Source organism: Erpetoichthys calabaricus, chromosome 14 (genome assembly GCF_900747795.2).
Source record: "Erpetoichthys calabaricus chromosome 14, fErpCal1.3, whole genome shotgun sequence".
In the NCBI taxonomy this organism is placed as follows: Eukaryota; Metazoa; Chordata; class Cladistia; order Polypteriformes; family Polypteridae; genus Erpetoichthys; species Erpetoichthys calabaricus.
Window position 1 is genome coordinate 41,419,872 of NC_041407.2, and position 18,504 is coordinate 41,438,375.

An 18,504-nucleotide genomic window follows, 5' to 3' on the forward strand; every position below is an offset into this window, starting at 1 on the left:
TCAAAAACAGCAATTATCCATTTACCAAATTTCTTTGGTTACATTGAAGTCCCGTTAAAATTTTTGCCATTGGGCTTTTACATGATGCATCATTCCACTCCTATTCCCTAGGTCGCCTTGGTACTATATTCAAATGTACTGGAGTTATCACCCTTTCTTTATGTCTGCATTTTGCCTTACACTTCTTTATAAATTTTCAAGATTTGCTTCCATCCTCATGTTTGAATTTTACTGAATTTTGTTTAGCATGGTAGTACAGTGCTTGGTGCTGGGAAGTCAAAACTACTGGACTAACTTCTTCCATAATGCCACTCTCATTAGTTTAAAACATGTATGTACCTCAATACTTTCTTTTAATATTTATTTTCATGTTTTATTTGTACCATGAATAATAGGGCACAGGATGTGATTATGTCAAATTTCTGACAAATGCTGCAAATTCAAATCAAGCAAAACAGGAAATGATGGCAACCTGACATTTTTTTTCTTATGAGAGATCATAGTTAAATTATGAAATGGATTTACAGAAGATGCCAATGAAAATGTAAAAAAAAGGACAATAATGAGAATGGCATAATATATTCCACATTATCAGAATTACACTTACTGTATCACAGTTCTACTCAATATAATGTTTAGTTTTCTTGAAAGGGCTGCTAGATTGCAAAGCTTGAGAAAAAAAAAAACATTCACTGTACACCTCAAATATAAGAAAGTTAAATGTATTTGTTGCAACATAAGGAAAAACATGCTATATTATTTTTAAAATATTTTCTTTTGTGGCACCCGCTGCAAAGACACCATTTATCAGCAAATGTGTACACATATTACAAGTTGTAATATTTGCAATGCTTCCAATGTAAAGAAAAGTTTAGATTCTTCCATACTATTAGTTAAAAGAGTTGTAACACAAGCCAGCTCGACTCCAACACCTTGCAGAGCAAAGTTTTACCATAGAAAAGTGAAGATTAGGTAAGAACAAAGTAGAATTACAAGTGCTATGGTCTTTTGACTATTTTACAATTACAATAAATAATTTAGAATAATAAAAAGAACCAATAAAAACTAAGTGTAAACTTTTTCTTTTTTTTTTTTAAACAGTTCTTTCTTTAATATTTAACTTTCCCAAGTGTGTAACAGAAACAACACATTGACAGAAGACTAACTTCCTCAGTCCTAATTCAGAAAATAAAATAAGTTTAACTGCATATGATAAATCTTTTATGACCTTGCCAATTATAAGCATACTACAAGCGGCATCAAAGCATTTTAAGGCAGAGATTGAGGTCGACAAACACCTTCAGGAGACAGAAGAAGCTATCAGGTACATCATTAAAGTGTTTAATGATGTCTGGGTGGCTGAAAGTGTGTTTAATGCACATAACACTACTGCAATCATGTATATTGTATTACTTGTTTATTAGCATTAGCTTGTTTGTTGCAAAGTTAAACAAACTTAACCAATATTTCTCAATATCCAACAATTTTTCCCTTCAATAAAAACAATCATCCAATTTAGAGTGAGGACAAAAAGTCTTTGTGCACTTTTCCCAGTTATCAATACACAGTTGTACACCAACCCCACTACTAAAGCACCAAGAAGTGCTGTTGCCCTGACAGCACATTAAGCATATTTGCTTTCAGGTTTGAAATGTGCTATTACATCCGCAGAGAGGTAGGCACATGAAGTACGTTCAAGCCCTTGGCCTCAGTGAATAGCAGATGAATATATACAACAACATGGAGCAAACATGCTAGAATACTTTATTACTAACAATCTTAGAAGGTGAAAATATTCATAGACCATGTTTTCATAGCACTTTATTCTTTGAAGACTGCAGTTATAGGCAGTTGAAGAGAGAAATATTATGAAGGATTCATCATCTTCAGGGTCTCAAAACTGCCAAAACATAAATGTCCAATAGTTCTTGTTTAATACCTTGTGTACTGAACACCAGGACATAAATAACATCCCAATATGTTAACATAAAATTTGAATTTCCCCTTACACAGAACATTTCACTATGTGAATACATTCATTTACCTTATACAAAAGAGTTCTTTCTCATATTTCGGTGCAGCAAATATCCCAAGATGGGAAAGGCCACAGTCTAGAATCAACAGATAATGTCCATGGGACAGGGTAGTTGAAGGCTGGGGACATTTGGACTTGTGTGGTTTACCCATTGAATATGCAAGCTGCTGTGTTTTCAGTAAGATATCACTGAATTTCATTCTTCGTATAAATCATGCTGAGCTAATGGGTTTCTGTGTAAACTGATTTTAATTTTTAGATTGCAAGAATGCAATCATAACATTTGGCCTGGTAAATTATCCTTGACATCTCTAGCACAACACACACCTCATCACTAGATTATGGCTGTTTAATACATTCTTTTCAAGCAAGGCTTCCTCATGTAGATCTGTAGCAAATAATAAAGCTTAAAACATAAGTCATCTAAGAAATACATATAATAATCTTTTTATTCAACAAAATATGGATATATTCTGCTTCTCTGACATCTGTAGTTGAAATAACTGCACACAAACAAAAAATAAATATTAATGTCAATCACAACAGGGGTGCCAATATTATCTACACACCCTATAATGATTAAATTGCACAATAATGCACATTTACTTTACAATATGCCTGCATGAGCCCTGTATTCCCTGCATTACCTCAACTTAGAAGAACACTTTTATTAGCTGTATTTTTGTTCCCTAAATTACAATCACATCTGTACACAATGTGAATTTTTAGGAACTTAGTAGGATCTTTATAATGACATGTATGCTTCCATGGATGAAAGCAAAGTTATACAGGTTAAAGGGAAGCCTCTCCGGTAGATTAACCACTCTACTACATGCCATTTCATTTATACTGATCAGGCAGATGGAGCAGTTCTTCAAACACACAGTTGGTTGTCAAGATATGCAGTCATGCAAAAACAACACTGCTTATTGAAATCAAATAGTCAGAATAAAAATGCAGACAGGATTTCCTCTAAAATAACTTAGAGGAATCACCCGAAAAAACAGCTTGATACTACCTATACACTCACACTCAGTTCACACACCTACACTGTAAATGTGTCAGTCATTAAATATATAAACAGGAATAACCCTTCTGACAGATTACAGTTTTAGGCTCAAAGAAGTAAAGATGTCTCTTAATTTGGTTACTCTCTGCCTGTACATACATTGATAGTCAAAAGGCAAATTTTGGTTTTTGAGTATCACCGATAAAGAATACTGTTTTCAGAGTTGTGCAGACTGTGACAGTCCAGAGTCGGGGTGCACATTTTAGGTGCTCTGGGAAGTGTATTCCAGCATGCTCTGGGATAAGTCACATCACATTCATCTGAAGTAAGATCTGGAATATCATCTGATTGAGTATCCGAGGTCTCTAGGTCACTGCGGATGCTCTCAGGTTGTGCTAAAGTAACATCTCCAGGTTGGTGGATAGAGCAATCTTTGCCATGATCCATTCCTCCTGCAGAACCAGCATCTCCTAGTTCAAATCCTGCATTAAGAGCCATGGCAAGTAATGGGCGGGTCTGTGTCAGATCTTCAATGCTACTTCCACTAGCCAACCGCAAATGGCTTGGTTTTGTCTCAATATCCACTTGAATTTCCAGATTAGTGCAGTCTCTGAAAAGAAAAGCAAAGATATCCTTCAGGTTGAATTCTGAATGCACAAGTTAACTGAAAAAAGTTTGTATTCAATTAGACTAACTTTGTAATCAAAGGCAGATGAAACTGTCAATAACAATAAAACAAATGGTTGTCAGCAGTCTTGCTTACAGCCATCTTATGTGAGCAGAACTACAATATTAAAATAACTCCGCTAAACAGCACCAGTAGTGAAGGCATGTTGAATTACAGGTACTGAAATGTTAACTGTCACCGAAAGGGGGATTAAAACTTTCATGAATGAGGCATTTTAATTTAAATCAAGGTTTATGGAGCTAATATTATAAAAAATATAATGTCACATCTTCAACATGTACTAAATAATTGCTATCACCTACTAGAAAATCTGGGATGGATGCACGCATTAAAAACATTTTTAGCTATCAAATTTTAAATTCTAAATGGAAAAAATGATGCTTAAAATAAGGCCACTAGCTTCTAAATTTTCAAAGCAAATAATTTTAATGTGCAAACTAAAATCACTTATACCTAGAAAAAAGGGAATAAAATAGCATTAAAGATGGTTATGCAGATGCTAGATTCATTATTTGATATTAAAGGTAGTCCCCGAGTTATGGACAACCGACATACGAACGGGGCCGCAGCTGCTTCTTCATCTGTCTGGGGGACACGACACAAGTTGCTCAGTAACTGCTGCTCAGTCATGTTCGACCTGGGGACACTGTATGTGATGGCTGGAGGGGGGCAATTTCTCTGCTCACGCAGCGTAGTGTCCCTCGGGCGGCTCCAGTTGATGAATGAGGCTGTGGGGGCTGCACCCCATTCATTCTCAGCGGGCGGTTGGGTGTGCGGCAAGCGGGGACCCGGGGTCACAGCAGGCAGTGTCCCTCGAAAGGCTGCCCCGTTCGTTCTCGGTGGGCGGCTGGTGATGCTGCAAGCAGTGACCCGGTTGTGGCTGAATGGAGGCCATTGAGGGTCAATGGGGCAGTGGGGGGCAGCATTGTAGTGTGCCTTGGGTGGCTGCCTGTTGAATGTGGGCGGTGGTAGGCGAATCACTACCCGCCTTTGGCTGCACCCTGTTCATTCTTGGTGGGCAGACGCTGCAGCCAGCATACTGTATGCAAGTGGAGGTGACTGTGTGGTGGGCGGGTGGTGAACCGCCCCCCATTCATTCTCAATAGCAAGCCTGCTTGTACTGTTATGTACAAAGCAGGAAGTTGTCTCTCGTCAGTACACCAGACATGCTGAGGGGTGCCTTCCCTGTTGTGATAGCGTGTACAGTGCTGTGCAGAAGAGCTCATCTTAACCTTTTGTTTTCCCCCTTCAACAATGTCTCTGAAACACAAATCTGATGCAAGTGCTGGTGATGCAGTAAAGAGAAAAACCATTACCATGGAAAATAAAGTAGAAATAATAAAAAGGTCAGAGAGAGGTGAAACTCCATCATTCATTGGCAGAGCACTTGGTTACAGTCAGTCAACAATAGCATTTATTAAAATAATGTACCTGTTCCTACTTACATACAAATTCAACTTAAGAACAAACCTACAGTCCCTATCTCGTACATAACCTGGGGACTGCCTGTACCGAAACTTGTAGCCTTAGAAGTGAAAGCAACATCTCTCATCTTTTCAAAAGAACGGGCTACAGTCATGGCCGAAATTATCTGCACCCCTGGAATTTTCCCAGAAAATGCACCATTTCTCCCAGAAAATTGTTGCAATTACAAATGTTTTTGTATATACATGTTTATTTCCTTTATGTGCATTGGAACAACACAAAAAAACAGAGAAAAAAAAAAGCCAAATCTGACATCATGTCACACAGAACTCCAAAAATGGGCCGGACAAAATTATTGGCACCTTTTCAAAATTGTGGGTAAATCGTTTTATTTCAAGCATATGATGCTCATTTGAACTCACCTGTGGCAAGAAACAGGTGTTGGCAATATAGCAATCACACCTGAAGCCAGTTAAAATGGAGAAAAGTTGACTCAACCTTTTTGTTATGTGTCTGAGTGTGCCACACTAAGCATGGAGAACAGAAAGAAGAACAGAGAATCGTCTGAGGACTTGAGAACAAAAATTGTGGAAAAATATCAACAATCTCAAGGCTACAAGTCCATCTCCAGAGATCTTCATGTTCCTTTGTCCACTGTGCGCAACATAATCAAGAAGTTCACAACACATAGCACTGTAGCTGATCTCCCTGGACGTAGACGGAAGAGAAAAATTAATAAAAGACTGCAACGAAGGATAGTCCGAATGGTGGATAAACAGCCTCAATCAACTTCAAAACATATTCAAGCTGTTCTGCAGACTCAGGGTGCAACAGTGTCATATCGAACTATCCGTCAAAATCTGAACGAAATGAAACGCTATGGCAGGAGAGCCAGGAGGACCCCACTGCTGACACAGAAACATAAAAAAGCCAGACTGGAGTTTGCCAAAATGTACTTGAGGAAGCCAAAATCCTTCTGGGCAAACGTCTTGCGGACAGATGAGACCAAGGTAGAGCTTTTTGGTAAAACTCATCATTCTACTGTTTACAGAAAACGGAATGAGGCCTACGAAGAAAAGAACACAGTACCTACAGTCAAACATGGTGGAGGTTCTAAGATGTTTTGGGAATGTTTTTCTGCCTCTGGTACTGGATGCCTTGACTGTGTGCAAGGCATCATGAAATCTGAAGACTACCAAAAGATATTGGGGCGCAATGTAGGGCCCAGTGTCAGAAAGCTGGGTCTGCGTCAGAGGTCATGGGTGCTCCAGCAGGACAATGACCCCAAACATACCTCTAAAAGCACCCAGAAATGGTTGAAGACAAAGCGTTGGAGAGTTCTGAAGTGGCCAGCAATGAGTCCGGATCTAAATCCGATTGAACACTTATGGAGAGATCACAAAATTGCTGTTGGCAGAAGGCGCCCTTCAAATCTGAGAGACCTTGCGCAGTTTGCAAAAGAAGAGCGGTCGGAAATTCCAGTTGAGAGGTGTAACAAGCTTGTTGATGGTTATAGTAAGCGCTTGATTTCAATTATTCTTTTCCAAAGGGCGTGTGACCAAATATTAAGTTGAGGGTGCCAATAATTTTGTCCAGCCTAGTTTTTGAGTTTTGTGTGAAATGATGTCAGATTTAGCTTTTTTTTCTTTGTTTTTTTGTGTTGTTCCAATGCACATAAAGGAAATAAACGTGTATACCAAAACATTTGTAATTGCAACAATTTTCTGGGAGAAATGGTGCATTTTCTGGGAAAATTCCAGGGGTGCCAATAATTTCGGCCATGACTGTATGGATAAAAACGTCTACTTTATGTTCGCGATTAGAACTTTAGTATGGCTGTAATGGTAACAGACCATTCGGCCCAACAAGCTTATCCTTTCTATTTGCCTAGATGTTCCAAAACATCATCGAGATTTGAAGATCCATACTCCTACTCTCCACTGCACTACTTAGTAATCTATTCCATGTGTCTATGATTCTCCCATTGTGTATTCAAATCTAACATTTCTACTTTCTACATATAATACCTAAACTTACTCATATTAAATTTCATCTGCAACAAATCTACCCAAAGTCTACTGTCAAAGTCCTTCTGTAACAATTTAGCCGATTCTACATTTTCTGCCCCTCCAGCTAGCTTGGTATCACTTGCAAACACAACCAGCATACTGATTATAATCTTGTCCAGTGACTGTGAAAAAACCAGTCCTCTAGTGGAAATACGTATGGTAATACATGTAAATTTAATAAATTATACAGTCAAAACTCTGCACTAAAATCCGCTGAAACTTGAGTCTTTTATATAAGATGGTGTAGCATTTGCTTATAACTAGCACTAACAATTCCACAAATTTCATCTTCTTTCTGCTTTATTGTGTGAATGCTTAATGCCTGCCACTTTTCAGAACATCTAAGATTTTATTTTTTCATTGGAAAATAACACTTTATATTTCCTCTTAGCCTTTGAGCTTGGAATTATTAATTCCCTGCACACTGTGCACACCACTTATAACTACTACCAATTTTATGGTTTAGTGAGGTCCCCAGAATGGCACTGCATAATCACTCACAGCCTCTGGCAGAGCGCCAAGAAGACATCAAACTTAACATGTCAAGTTTAAATGGGCCCTTACTGTGTCTTGGGGGCGAGAGTGGAAGGCTAGCACATCTGCTCAAACCTGTATCTAATCGCTGGTGTACCACAGGGCATTCCTGCATATCGCTTTGTTCACATATACTCAGTGTGGTGCTCCGCACATGGCAAATTCAAGTTTTGTTTTTTGGAATTTTCTGTAAATTTTTTTCCCAAATATTTTTGATCTGCGGTTGGTTGAACCCGTGGTTTGCGAAAAGCCGACTGTAGACATGAACATGCAGATGGTCTCCAGTGCTGATTTTTATGAAAATTTGAGAACTGCTACTTGGGCTAATTACTTTTTTCATAAAATTTACATTTAATACAAACATTATTTAAAACACTGAAACAATTATATTTTCTGACTTATAAATCATCAAGGGACCATAACATATAACATTCATGCACCTTTAAAGACTCATAATAACCTTTTATTTTGGCCCTCTGGGACAGTCTAATATCTTGGATTCAAAGCTGTTGGCAGAACTATATAACTCACCAGTACGTTATGCTTCACAGCAGAATAATTAGGATATGCATAAATACAATTCACTGTTATTTTACTGGTCAATACTGCCCTCAGACACTCATACTGGGCATTGGCTTCAAAATAGGCATTTTCCAAAGAATGGGGCGAGTATCTGGCCATGAAATGAAACAGTAAGAATGTTTAATAAATATAAATAAATAGAGGCCTAGTCCAAAATGCAAGAAGTGATCCCTATTACCTACATGACATTCTTATTGCAGATAATTTAAATCTGTGTTGGACCAGAATATTAGCCTTTATATTAAAGAAAATGGAATAATAAACTGAGAAAAGGGAATTGAGGAGTCATCCTGTTCAATAGACAAATGACATGAAAAGATGCTTTAATGAACTCAGACCTTTTTATTTTGTTCTTTAATTAAACATGAATACTGCTAATCTAAGTTTAGACAGTAAGCAAGCTTGTAGTTAAGTACAGCAGCTTAAATTTTCTAAAAAAGAAAAAGTCGAGATAATGAAGAATTTGAATTTGCTGATTAGTAAAACAATAGGCTTGTTGCCTTAACAGCAATATGTGTGTATTTTACTTGTAAACTTGTCAAGTATGTTAGCATTGGATTTTTTTAATAAACATCTCATGAACATTTTATAGATTTGCAGCTTTTCAAAGGTTTGTTCAATGTTTTTTATTTGTATGTGTCATATAGTATACGTTTTGGTAAGAAACAAAATACTGTATAATTAAAATGGTAATCCATACTTACAATTGCACCTCAAGAATTAGGACTGTCTAGCTGGTAAAAAGGAACAGGAAAAAAGCTGTAGTGCAGTTAATGATTTAAAATGATTAAAACCTGCAAGTGCCTGTGTTTAACTGGCAATAACAATTAATTGAATTAATGTGTGAAAAAGTATTTTTTTTGTTAGATAAATGTTGAAAACTATTTTTTTTAAATTAAGCTTTCATATAAGTACTTTACAGAAGAAATTAATATGACAGATCATAATTATGAGGTGCATTTTATTTTCTTTTGCTATGTATACAATGTATAAATATTTTCTTTACGTATATTATTTAAAAAGTGCTGTACATATTTTAAAGGAATTTTACTTTAGTACTTGAACGTGTGGAAGAATAATTTTGGGGTAGCATTGCAGTCATCTTAAAATAGCATAAAGGGTTAAAAAATGTCAGAAACCTTTGCAGGGATATCAGGAAACCATATAAAGTGAACAACACAATGTACTGAAAGATGGCTAAGAAAAAAACGCAGATATCCTGTAAAACAACCAGAATGGACAGTTGTTATATGCACAGAAATTTCAAGAGAGATGGCTCAACTCAAAAGGTATAAGAACCACCAGAATATAAGACTTTTATTTTAAAGAAGTAATTTGGGTGTAAACCAACGAACCAACCAGAGTAAAATGTATGCACTGATTGATACTGTATGTAAATTCAATAGTTTATAATATTAACCTCTATTCTTTGTTTCTCTGATCATTCTGACCATGCTGTAACAGACTGATTTTGAAGAATGCTCCCTCTATGGTATTTTACCCGATTTCTTTCTTTAATAAGATGTTAAATTTCTACCACAAAGGTCATTGAACAATATGCTTACAGAATTTCACAATTAAAAAATGAATAGGTAACACTTGTAGTCTATAGTTTAATTACAAAAATACCAATGTTAACAATTTAATATAGAAAGTAAGGCTTCTCTGCATCTGGTTATGCAGGAGCTTAGTGTAAAAGTTAACACCAGAATCCCTGAAGTCTACGAAAAAAGTTATAATCCTGGGCCACCTTAAATTCCTTTGCATCTCTTCATCAGTGTTTTTTGTTTTGCAAATGTGTCCATCAGCACAAGCAGCCTGCTATCCCATCCCGCACCACTGAAGCTGAAGTCAGTCTCAAAATTCTCAGAGCTCATGTGTGTTTATCTGGGTGTGAGGTGCCTGAAGTTGTATAGGGTAAATAATTTATTGTTATTTGGAACACATGCATTTCATGTGTGTTCCGTGTTTACAACGATCTGTGTAAATGTAGGATGATGGGAAATGCGCGGCAAGAAATGCTGAACACATACTTAAAAGAGAAACTTTTTTCATGTTATACTAATAATGATGTGAAGTGCATAATGTGTGAAGACTTTATCCAAATATCCAATGTATTCTTGGATGGTGTAGAGGTAAGAACTGCCGTCTTATAACCAAAAGGTTCCGGGTTTGAGTACAGGCACTCTGCATGTTGAGTAGTGAGCTGTTATTATTATTGCTATAATATAATAAAAACATACAGTTGTGGTTGAAAGTTTGTGAACCCTTTAGAATCTTGTATATTTCTGCATAAATATGACCTAAAACATCGTCAGATTTTCACTCAAGTCCTAAAAGTAGATAAAGAGAAACCAGTTAAACAAATGAGACAAAAATATTATACTTGGTCATTTATTTATTAAGGAAAATGACTGAATATTACATATTTGTGAGTGGCAGAAGTATGTGAACCTTTGATTTCAGTATCTGGTGTGACCCCCCTTTGCAGCAATAACTGCAACTAAACGTTTCTGGTAACTGTTGATCAGTCCTGCACACCGGCTTGGAGGAATTTTAGCCCATTCCTCCGTACAGAACAGCTTCAACTCTGGGATGTTGGTGGGTTTCCTCACATTAACTGTTCGCCTTAGGTCCTTCCACAACATTTCGATTGGATTAAGGTCATGACTTTGACTTTGCCATTCCAAAACATTAACTTTATTCTTCTTTAACCATTCTTTGGTGGAACGACTTGTGTGCTTAGGGTCGTTGTCTTGCTGCATGACCCATCTTCTCTTGAGATTCAGTTCATGGACAGATGTCCTAACATTTTCCTTTAGAATTCTCTGATATAATTCAGAATTCATTGTTCCATCAATTAAGGCAAGCCGTCCTGGCCCAAATGCAGCAAAACAGGCCCAAACCATGATACTACCATCACCATGTTTCACAGATGGGATAAGGTTCTTATGCAGTGTTTTCCTTTCTCCAAACATAACACTTTTCATTTAAACCAAAAAGTTCTATTTTGGTCTCATCCGTCCACAAAACATTCTTCCAATAGCCTTCTGGTTTGTCCACGTGATCTTTAGCAAACTGCAGACGAGCAGCAATGTTTTTTTTTTGGAGAACAGTGGCTTTCTCTTTGCAACCCTGCCATGCACACCATTGTTGTTCAGTGTTCTCCTGGTGGTGGACTCATGAACATGAACATTAGCCAATGTGAGAGAGGCATTCAGTTGCTTAGAAGTTACCCTGGGGTCCTTTGTGACCTCGCCGACTATTACACGCCTTACTCTTGGAGTGATCTTTGTTGGTCGACCACTCCTGGGGAGGGTAACAATGGTCTTGAATTTCCTCCATTTGTACACAATCTGTCTGACTGTGGATTGGTGGAGTCCAAACTCTTTACAGATGGTTTTGTAACCTTTTCCAGCCTGATGAGCATCAACAACTCTTTTTCTGAGGTCCTCAGAAATCTCCTTTGTTCGTGCCATGATACACTTCCACAAACATGTGTTGTGAATAGCAGACTTTGATAGATCCCTGTTCTTTAAATAACACAGGGTGCCCACTCACACCTGATTGTCATCCCATTGATTAACAACACCTGATTTCACTAATTTCACTTTCAAACTAACTGCTAATCCTAGAGGTTCACATGCTTTTGCCACTCAAAAATATGTAATATTCGATCATTTTCCTCAATAAATAAATGACCAAGTATAATATTTTTGTCTCATTTGTTTACCTGGTTTCTCTTTATCTACATTTAGGACTTGAGTGAAAATCTGACGATGTTTTAGGTCATATTTATGCAGAAATATACAAAATTCTAAAGGGTTCACAAACTTTCAAGCAGAACTGTACATTTGATTTGAGTATGTAACACCCAATGCAAATTTTGGCTACTTGTAAAAGTTAGCGCTTTTTTTTTTTTTATTCAGTTTTATTCTGTCAGTGATGTTCACGTGGTACAAAGAACTTGCCTCTCCCTCTCTGAGTTGATGGCGTTTATCTCTATTACTTTCACAAGAGCAGCAATGACCACAGTTTGTGCTGTGGTTGATGCCTGCTCAGAACTATTTGTGTACAAGCAATCTGGCAACGTTTGGTTGAGAACTGTGTTTTGAGTTACAACCTAGAGCAACATATTACTGTTGATGAGCACCTGCTTCCAACCAAGGATCTGTTCTCCTTTCTTGCAAAACATCTCAACCAAGCCTGACAAATTTTGCATAAAGTTTTGGATTGAGTCACATTTGGAGATAAAGTACTTGTGCAATGCTACTCCTTATTTAGGAAATGGTCCCAGTCATCCCACAGGAGAAAGACTTTCCGAGACTATGGTTATAAAGCCGTTTCTGGACAAAGGTAGAACCGTAACAACACACAACTTTCACTACCTAATAAACTGCTGCACTGCAACACAACTCTGCTTGGCACCATAAATAAAGTGGGATGACAACTTCCAACACCATCTAAAGTCACTTCAATACATGGGCAATTCTCCATACTAGTGTTTAGATCTGGCAGTGCCATGCAGATGGTGTATGCGCCCAAAAAGAAGTCTGTCTGTCTGCATTCTCAGTACAATATACCATAAACGCAGAGATTGGGCAAGATTGGGGGAAAAAAAAAAGTTCAAATGACAACTCATGTTCAAATGACATGCCGTTTTCATGCAAAGATGAGTGTGTGCATGTGTGAGAGAGGCAGAGATAGATTTGATGTCACTTAAGTGGTTACTGAAATATAAAATAAACACTTTTGCAAAGGTATAATGAAACAAGTGTGCTTTTATTCAAGAATAAAACTGAACAAACAAAAAAAAAAAAAACTCAAGTTAACAACAAGATACCAAGACGACATGATTCACCAGCGTTTTTGCATTTGCTTATATCCCTTCAGCAATATCTTTTACAAGTAGCAAAACTTTACACTGGCTATTACAGACTCAAATCAAATGTATGCTTTTATTATGTAACTAGATGTGTAAGCCCGTGCTGTAAAAAGCCCAGGGTCCTAGAAGCTATTGAAATCGTCAGAAAAAAATTTAAATGTAGAGATGTCAGGTAATTGAAAGGAACTACTCTGGCATCTCTCTCCTAAGAGGATTCATTTTGCCAACGTGCTCAACCTTGCTTGTGTATTAGCGGCGGGAGGAAAAGTAAAAGGATACCGTTTTGCCAATGTTAGCGGCTAAGCGACTTTGTCTTTCTTCAGAGGGTTTGTTTTGCTGACGTGCTTGCTTCGCTTGTGTTATCAGCGGCTAAGCAAGTTTTCTGTCACCTCAGAGGCAGAGCCCTTGCCCCGACTCCACCTTTCACTTTTTGGCCGGACAGACACACACACTTCCACGTGTAGACTTTTATATATAAGATAGTAATAATAACAGCAGCTGACTACTCAAAACAGTAAATGCGGGGAGGATCTGGGCTTGAACGCACAGCCAAGTATTTGTATAGATTGATATCTGGGCTTTGGTTTTTATACACTGACAACAATATGTAAATTGCATAATTTCTTTTTCTCCAGTTATATTCTTGAATAAAAGAGCACTCATTTTGTTATATCTTTTGTGAAAGTGTTTATTTGATGTTACGACTTTAGTCTTCACACATTATACACTTCACGTCAAAATTTTGTCAATTATTACTATAACATGAAAAAAGGTTCAGTTTTAGTTATGTGTTCATCATTTCTTGCCTTGCATTTCCTGTCATCCTACATTTACACAGATTGTTGTAGACACGGAATGCACATGAAATGTATGTATTCCAAATAACGATATATTAATTACCCTATACAATTCCAGACACCTCACAACCAGATAAACAGACGAGCTCTGAGAATTTTGCGTCTGACTTTAGCTGTGTCAGTGGGAGATTGGATAGCAGGCTGCTTGCTGCCAGTGCGGATTGACACATTTGCAAAAACAAAGATGCTGATGAAGAGGTACAACGGAATTTAAGGTGGCCTGGCATTACAACTTTTTTATTAGGGTTCAGGGATTCTAGTGTTAAGAGATGTTATTTACACATCAAAACAAAACCATGTATTTAGAATAAAACTGCTTTTCATATGTGCATAAAACATCCAAACATCATTTCAAAACAACAAATATGTTCCAAGGGCTGTAAACATTAGTATTTTTCCAAATAGTATTCAAATTGAAAAGTTACCAAAATAGCAGGAGGCATACAGAAATGCCAGTTTGGTGCAATTTAAGTGCCCAACTGTGCATTAATTACTATAAAAGAGCCAGTGTCACTTATTATGGGTGTTCTTATCATATTGTAAACAAGCTTTGTACAGTATCACATTGACACACTTTACCATAATGCTTGCAAAATTTTTATTTATCTAATTTAATTCAGAGTGTAAATATAAAGTGTTGGAGATTTCAGACTGATTTGCGGTAGTGCATCAGAAGCCCTAGATAATGAACATTTAGCACTAGAATTACCAGAGCCTACGAAAAAACTTGTAGATCCGTCCCACCTTAAATCGCTTCACACTTCTCCATCAGCATCTTTTGTCCTGTAAATGTGTCGATAAGGAGCAAACAGCAAGTAGCCTACTATCACATCCTCCACTGGCGCACAGTTTTCTCAGCTCAAATCTGTTTACCTGTGTGTCAGTAGCTTGGAGTTGTATAGTGTGAGAAGTCAAGCAAAATGACACCTTTTACAAATACTATATCGTTATTTGGAACACATGCATTTCATGTGTGTTCCGTGTCTACAACGATCTATGTAAACACATCGTTAAAACAGAAACGTTTTTCATGTTTTAGTAATAATTGACAAAATGTAGACATGAAGTGTATAATGTGTGAAGCCTGAATTCCAAATATCAAAGAAACACTTTCACAAAAGGTACAAATATAACAGAACAAATGCGCTTTTATTGAAAAATATAACTGCAGAAAAACAACCCGCGTTTACCTGCGACATTGACACGCAATTGGAATGAGATATTCGGTAGCGCAACGCTATCAGCTGCTGACTTGTAATCAAAGCTTCGTGGGTTCGATCCCGGGCGAGTCCGTTTTGAGAACTGAGCTGCTCGTATTCCTATTATTTTAGAATGAAAACATACATTTAATTCCAGTCTGTAACAGCCGGTGCAATTTATGATACTTGTAAATGTTAGCTTTGTTTTTTTCTATTCTGTTATTCTCTCAGCTCGTTCACGTTCCCAACTCCCCGCGCCCCCCTCCACGCATTTGACACTGCTGTTTTCACATAGACACGCTATAACAGAGGTTCACTCAACTCATGCCGACGATTCTACATCAGATCAAGAATGCACTTTTGCCATCGCTGCACTTTGTATATGTACATGGGAAGCTCTGCACTCGTGACTTTACGCTGTAGATCTGGCTCTTACATACAAAGGACGTCAGATCTACAGCACAAAGTCACAAGTGAACTGCAGAGCTTCCTGTTTGATCGTCAAAGGCATGCTCACAAATTACACGTGTAATGTCACGAAAAATACCTGCTGACACTTTAGTACGCGAGCAATGGTATGAGAATGCAGTTAGACTTTTTTTTGGGCACATACACCACGCTAGTGTTTAGATCTGGAAGGTAAATAACGATATAGTATTTATAAAAGGTGTCATTTTGCTTAACTTCTCACTCTATACAACTCCAAGCAACTGACACACAGGAAAACAGATTTGAGCTGAGAAAACTGTGCGGCAGTGGGGGATGTGATAGTAGGCTGCTTGCTGCTTATCAACACATTTACAGGACAAAAGACGCTGATGGAGAAGTGTGAAGCGATTTAAGGTGGGACGGATCTACGAGTTTTTTCGTAGGCTCTGGTAATTCTAGTGTTAAGAGACAGAAAAACATATTCCTGTACTGACTCCTTATAGTAGGTGCTAGTATGAATGAATATGCACTTTAAAATGTGTATATTTTCCAATACAAAAACTAATCAAAACAAATATTTACATATCTATTGGTTGCTAATATCTACCTTATTATATTGATTATAAAATGTATGTATGTGGCTAATGATCAAAACCTTGGATTTAGTCAAAGCAAAGTATTTTCTCTCCCTATGAGCTAATGGGCTTACTCTGCCTATGAGAGTGAAAAGCTTGGGAGAGTCTATTAACACTAGAATCCCTGAAGCCTAAGAAAAAATCCTGGCCCACGTTAAATTCATGGCACTGCTGGATCTAAACAGTAGGGTGGCGAATTGCTCGTGTACTGAAATTACTTTAGCTGCAGGTGGAAGTTCCATTTTACTTTATGGTGCCAAGCAGACTTGCGTTGTGGTGCAGCAGTCTATTAGCCGGCAAAAGCGCTGTGAAGAAGCTGTCTGTTGTTACGGTCCTGCCTTTGTCCAGTCTGATAGTGGTCACGGGACATCGTATCTTTGATTGCCGGTACAACAAACAGTTCTGAGCAGGCATCAGTCACAGTGCTGTTCTTGTAAAAAGAAAGGAGACAAATCAACTCAGAAAGGGAGTTTGTTGTACCACATGAACGTCACTGAGAGAATAAAACTGAATAATAAAAAACAAGCTTTAACATTTACAAATAGCCAAAATTTACACCGGGTGTTACAGACTCGGGCGGCACGGTGGCACAGTGGGTAGCGCTGCTGCCTCGCAGTTGGGAGATCTGGGGACCTGGGTTCGATTCCCGGGTCCTCCCTGCGTGGAGTTTGCATGTTCTCCCCGTGTCTGCGTGGGTTTCCTCCGGGCGCTCCGGTTTCCTCCCACAGTCCAAAGACATGCAGGTTAGGTGGATTGGCGATTCTAAATTGGCCCTAGTGTGTGCTTGGTGTGTGGGTGTGTTTGTGTGTGTCCTGCGGTGGGTTGGCACCCTGCCCAGGATTGTTTCCTGCCTTGTGCCCTGTGTTGGCTGGGATTGGCTCCAGCAGACCCCCCGTGACCCTGTGTTCGGATTCAGCGGGTTGGAAAATGGATGGATGGATGTTACAGACTCTTATCAACTTCCTGTCAATTGACACTTGAGCTTACAAATCGAATGCTTTTATCTTCTTTGTTAATATTCTTGAATATGCACGTGTTAATTTGATATTTGGACTGAAGTCTTCACAGATTATACACTTCACACCATTATTAGTATAACATGGAAAACGTTTCTACTTTATGTATATGTTCAACATTTCTTGCCTCGCATTTCCTTTCATCCTACATTTACCCAGATCTTTGTAGACACGGAACACACATGAAATGCATGTATTCCAAATAACGATATACTGTATTATTTACCCTATACAACTCCAGGCACCTCACACGCAGATAAGGAGCCTTGGCTTGAACTGGGAGAACGTTTTGCCTGAGTTGCACTCCATCAAGAGAGGGATGGGATAGCGGGCTGCTTGCTGCTTCTGCTGATAGACATATTTACAAAACAAAAGACGCTGATGGAGAGGTGCAAAGGAATTTAAGGTGTGCCGGGATTACGAGTTTTTTCATAGGCTTCAGAGATTCTAGCGTTAATTGTCATTGCTGCTGCTGACTAAGTCAAAATTATTGGTTCAATATCTCATGAAACTGAATTTTGGAATTGTGCCAGGGATAGTCTTTTGTTTCTAGTGCGCTCTTTTGTTTCATAGGTGTTAGGTGGTAGAATCAACAAAGCATCTTACCTTTCGTGAGGGTTGTAAGAGCTGATGATGGATCCTGCCATTGCACGAGTGCTTGCATTATCACTGATGGTACTCAGACTTACAGTGTCTTTATGGAAGGTTTCTTTCTGGAAATCTGCCTGCACCTCTAGCCTGCAAAAGAACAAATAAATAAAAAATTAACAGTTCAGCAGCTTTTTTGGTGTATTGTGTGCTAAGATGATTTGAAACTCTACCAAAGCAAAATATAAAACAAACCTAACTACATCTTTGGATTTTAGTCTCATAGTCTCAGTGTTCTTCATTTTATAAAAGTAACTTCACACACACACACACATATATTATAATAGATATATCTATACTAATAAAAGGCAGAGCCCTCGATGACTCACTGATCACTAATTCTCCAACTTCCCATGTAGGTAGAAGGCTGAAATTTGGCAGGCTCATTCCTTACAGCTTACTTACAAAAGTTAAGCAGGTTTCATTTCGAAATTCTACGCGTAACGGTCATAATGGTCGACAACGTCCTCCATTTTAAACTTTCTTATTTATG

General features: G+C 38.0%; 1 protein-coding gene across 1 annotated transcript; it reads right to left on the reverse strand.

The window, feature by feature from the left end:
• Window positions 1-1,400: 1,400 nt before the first annotated feature.
• On the reverse strand, window positions 1,401-18,135 carry LOC114664820 (E3 ubiquitin-protein ligase RNF19B-like). Its single transcript, XM_028819105.2, has 2 exons — window positions 17,970-18,135; window positions 1,401-3,654 (listed from the first exon to the last, which is right to left on the reverse strand). Exons 1-2 carry the CDS (start codon window positions 18,008-18,010, stop codon window positions 3,240-3,242), a joined length of 456 nt encoding a protein of 151 aa, XP_028674938.1. The 5' UTR covers window positions 18,011-18,135; the 3' UTR covers window positions 1,401-3,239.
• Between the last annotated feature and the right edge of the window lie 369 nt (window positions 18,136-18,504).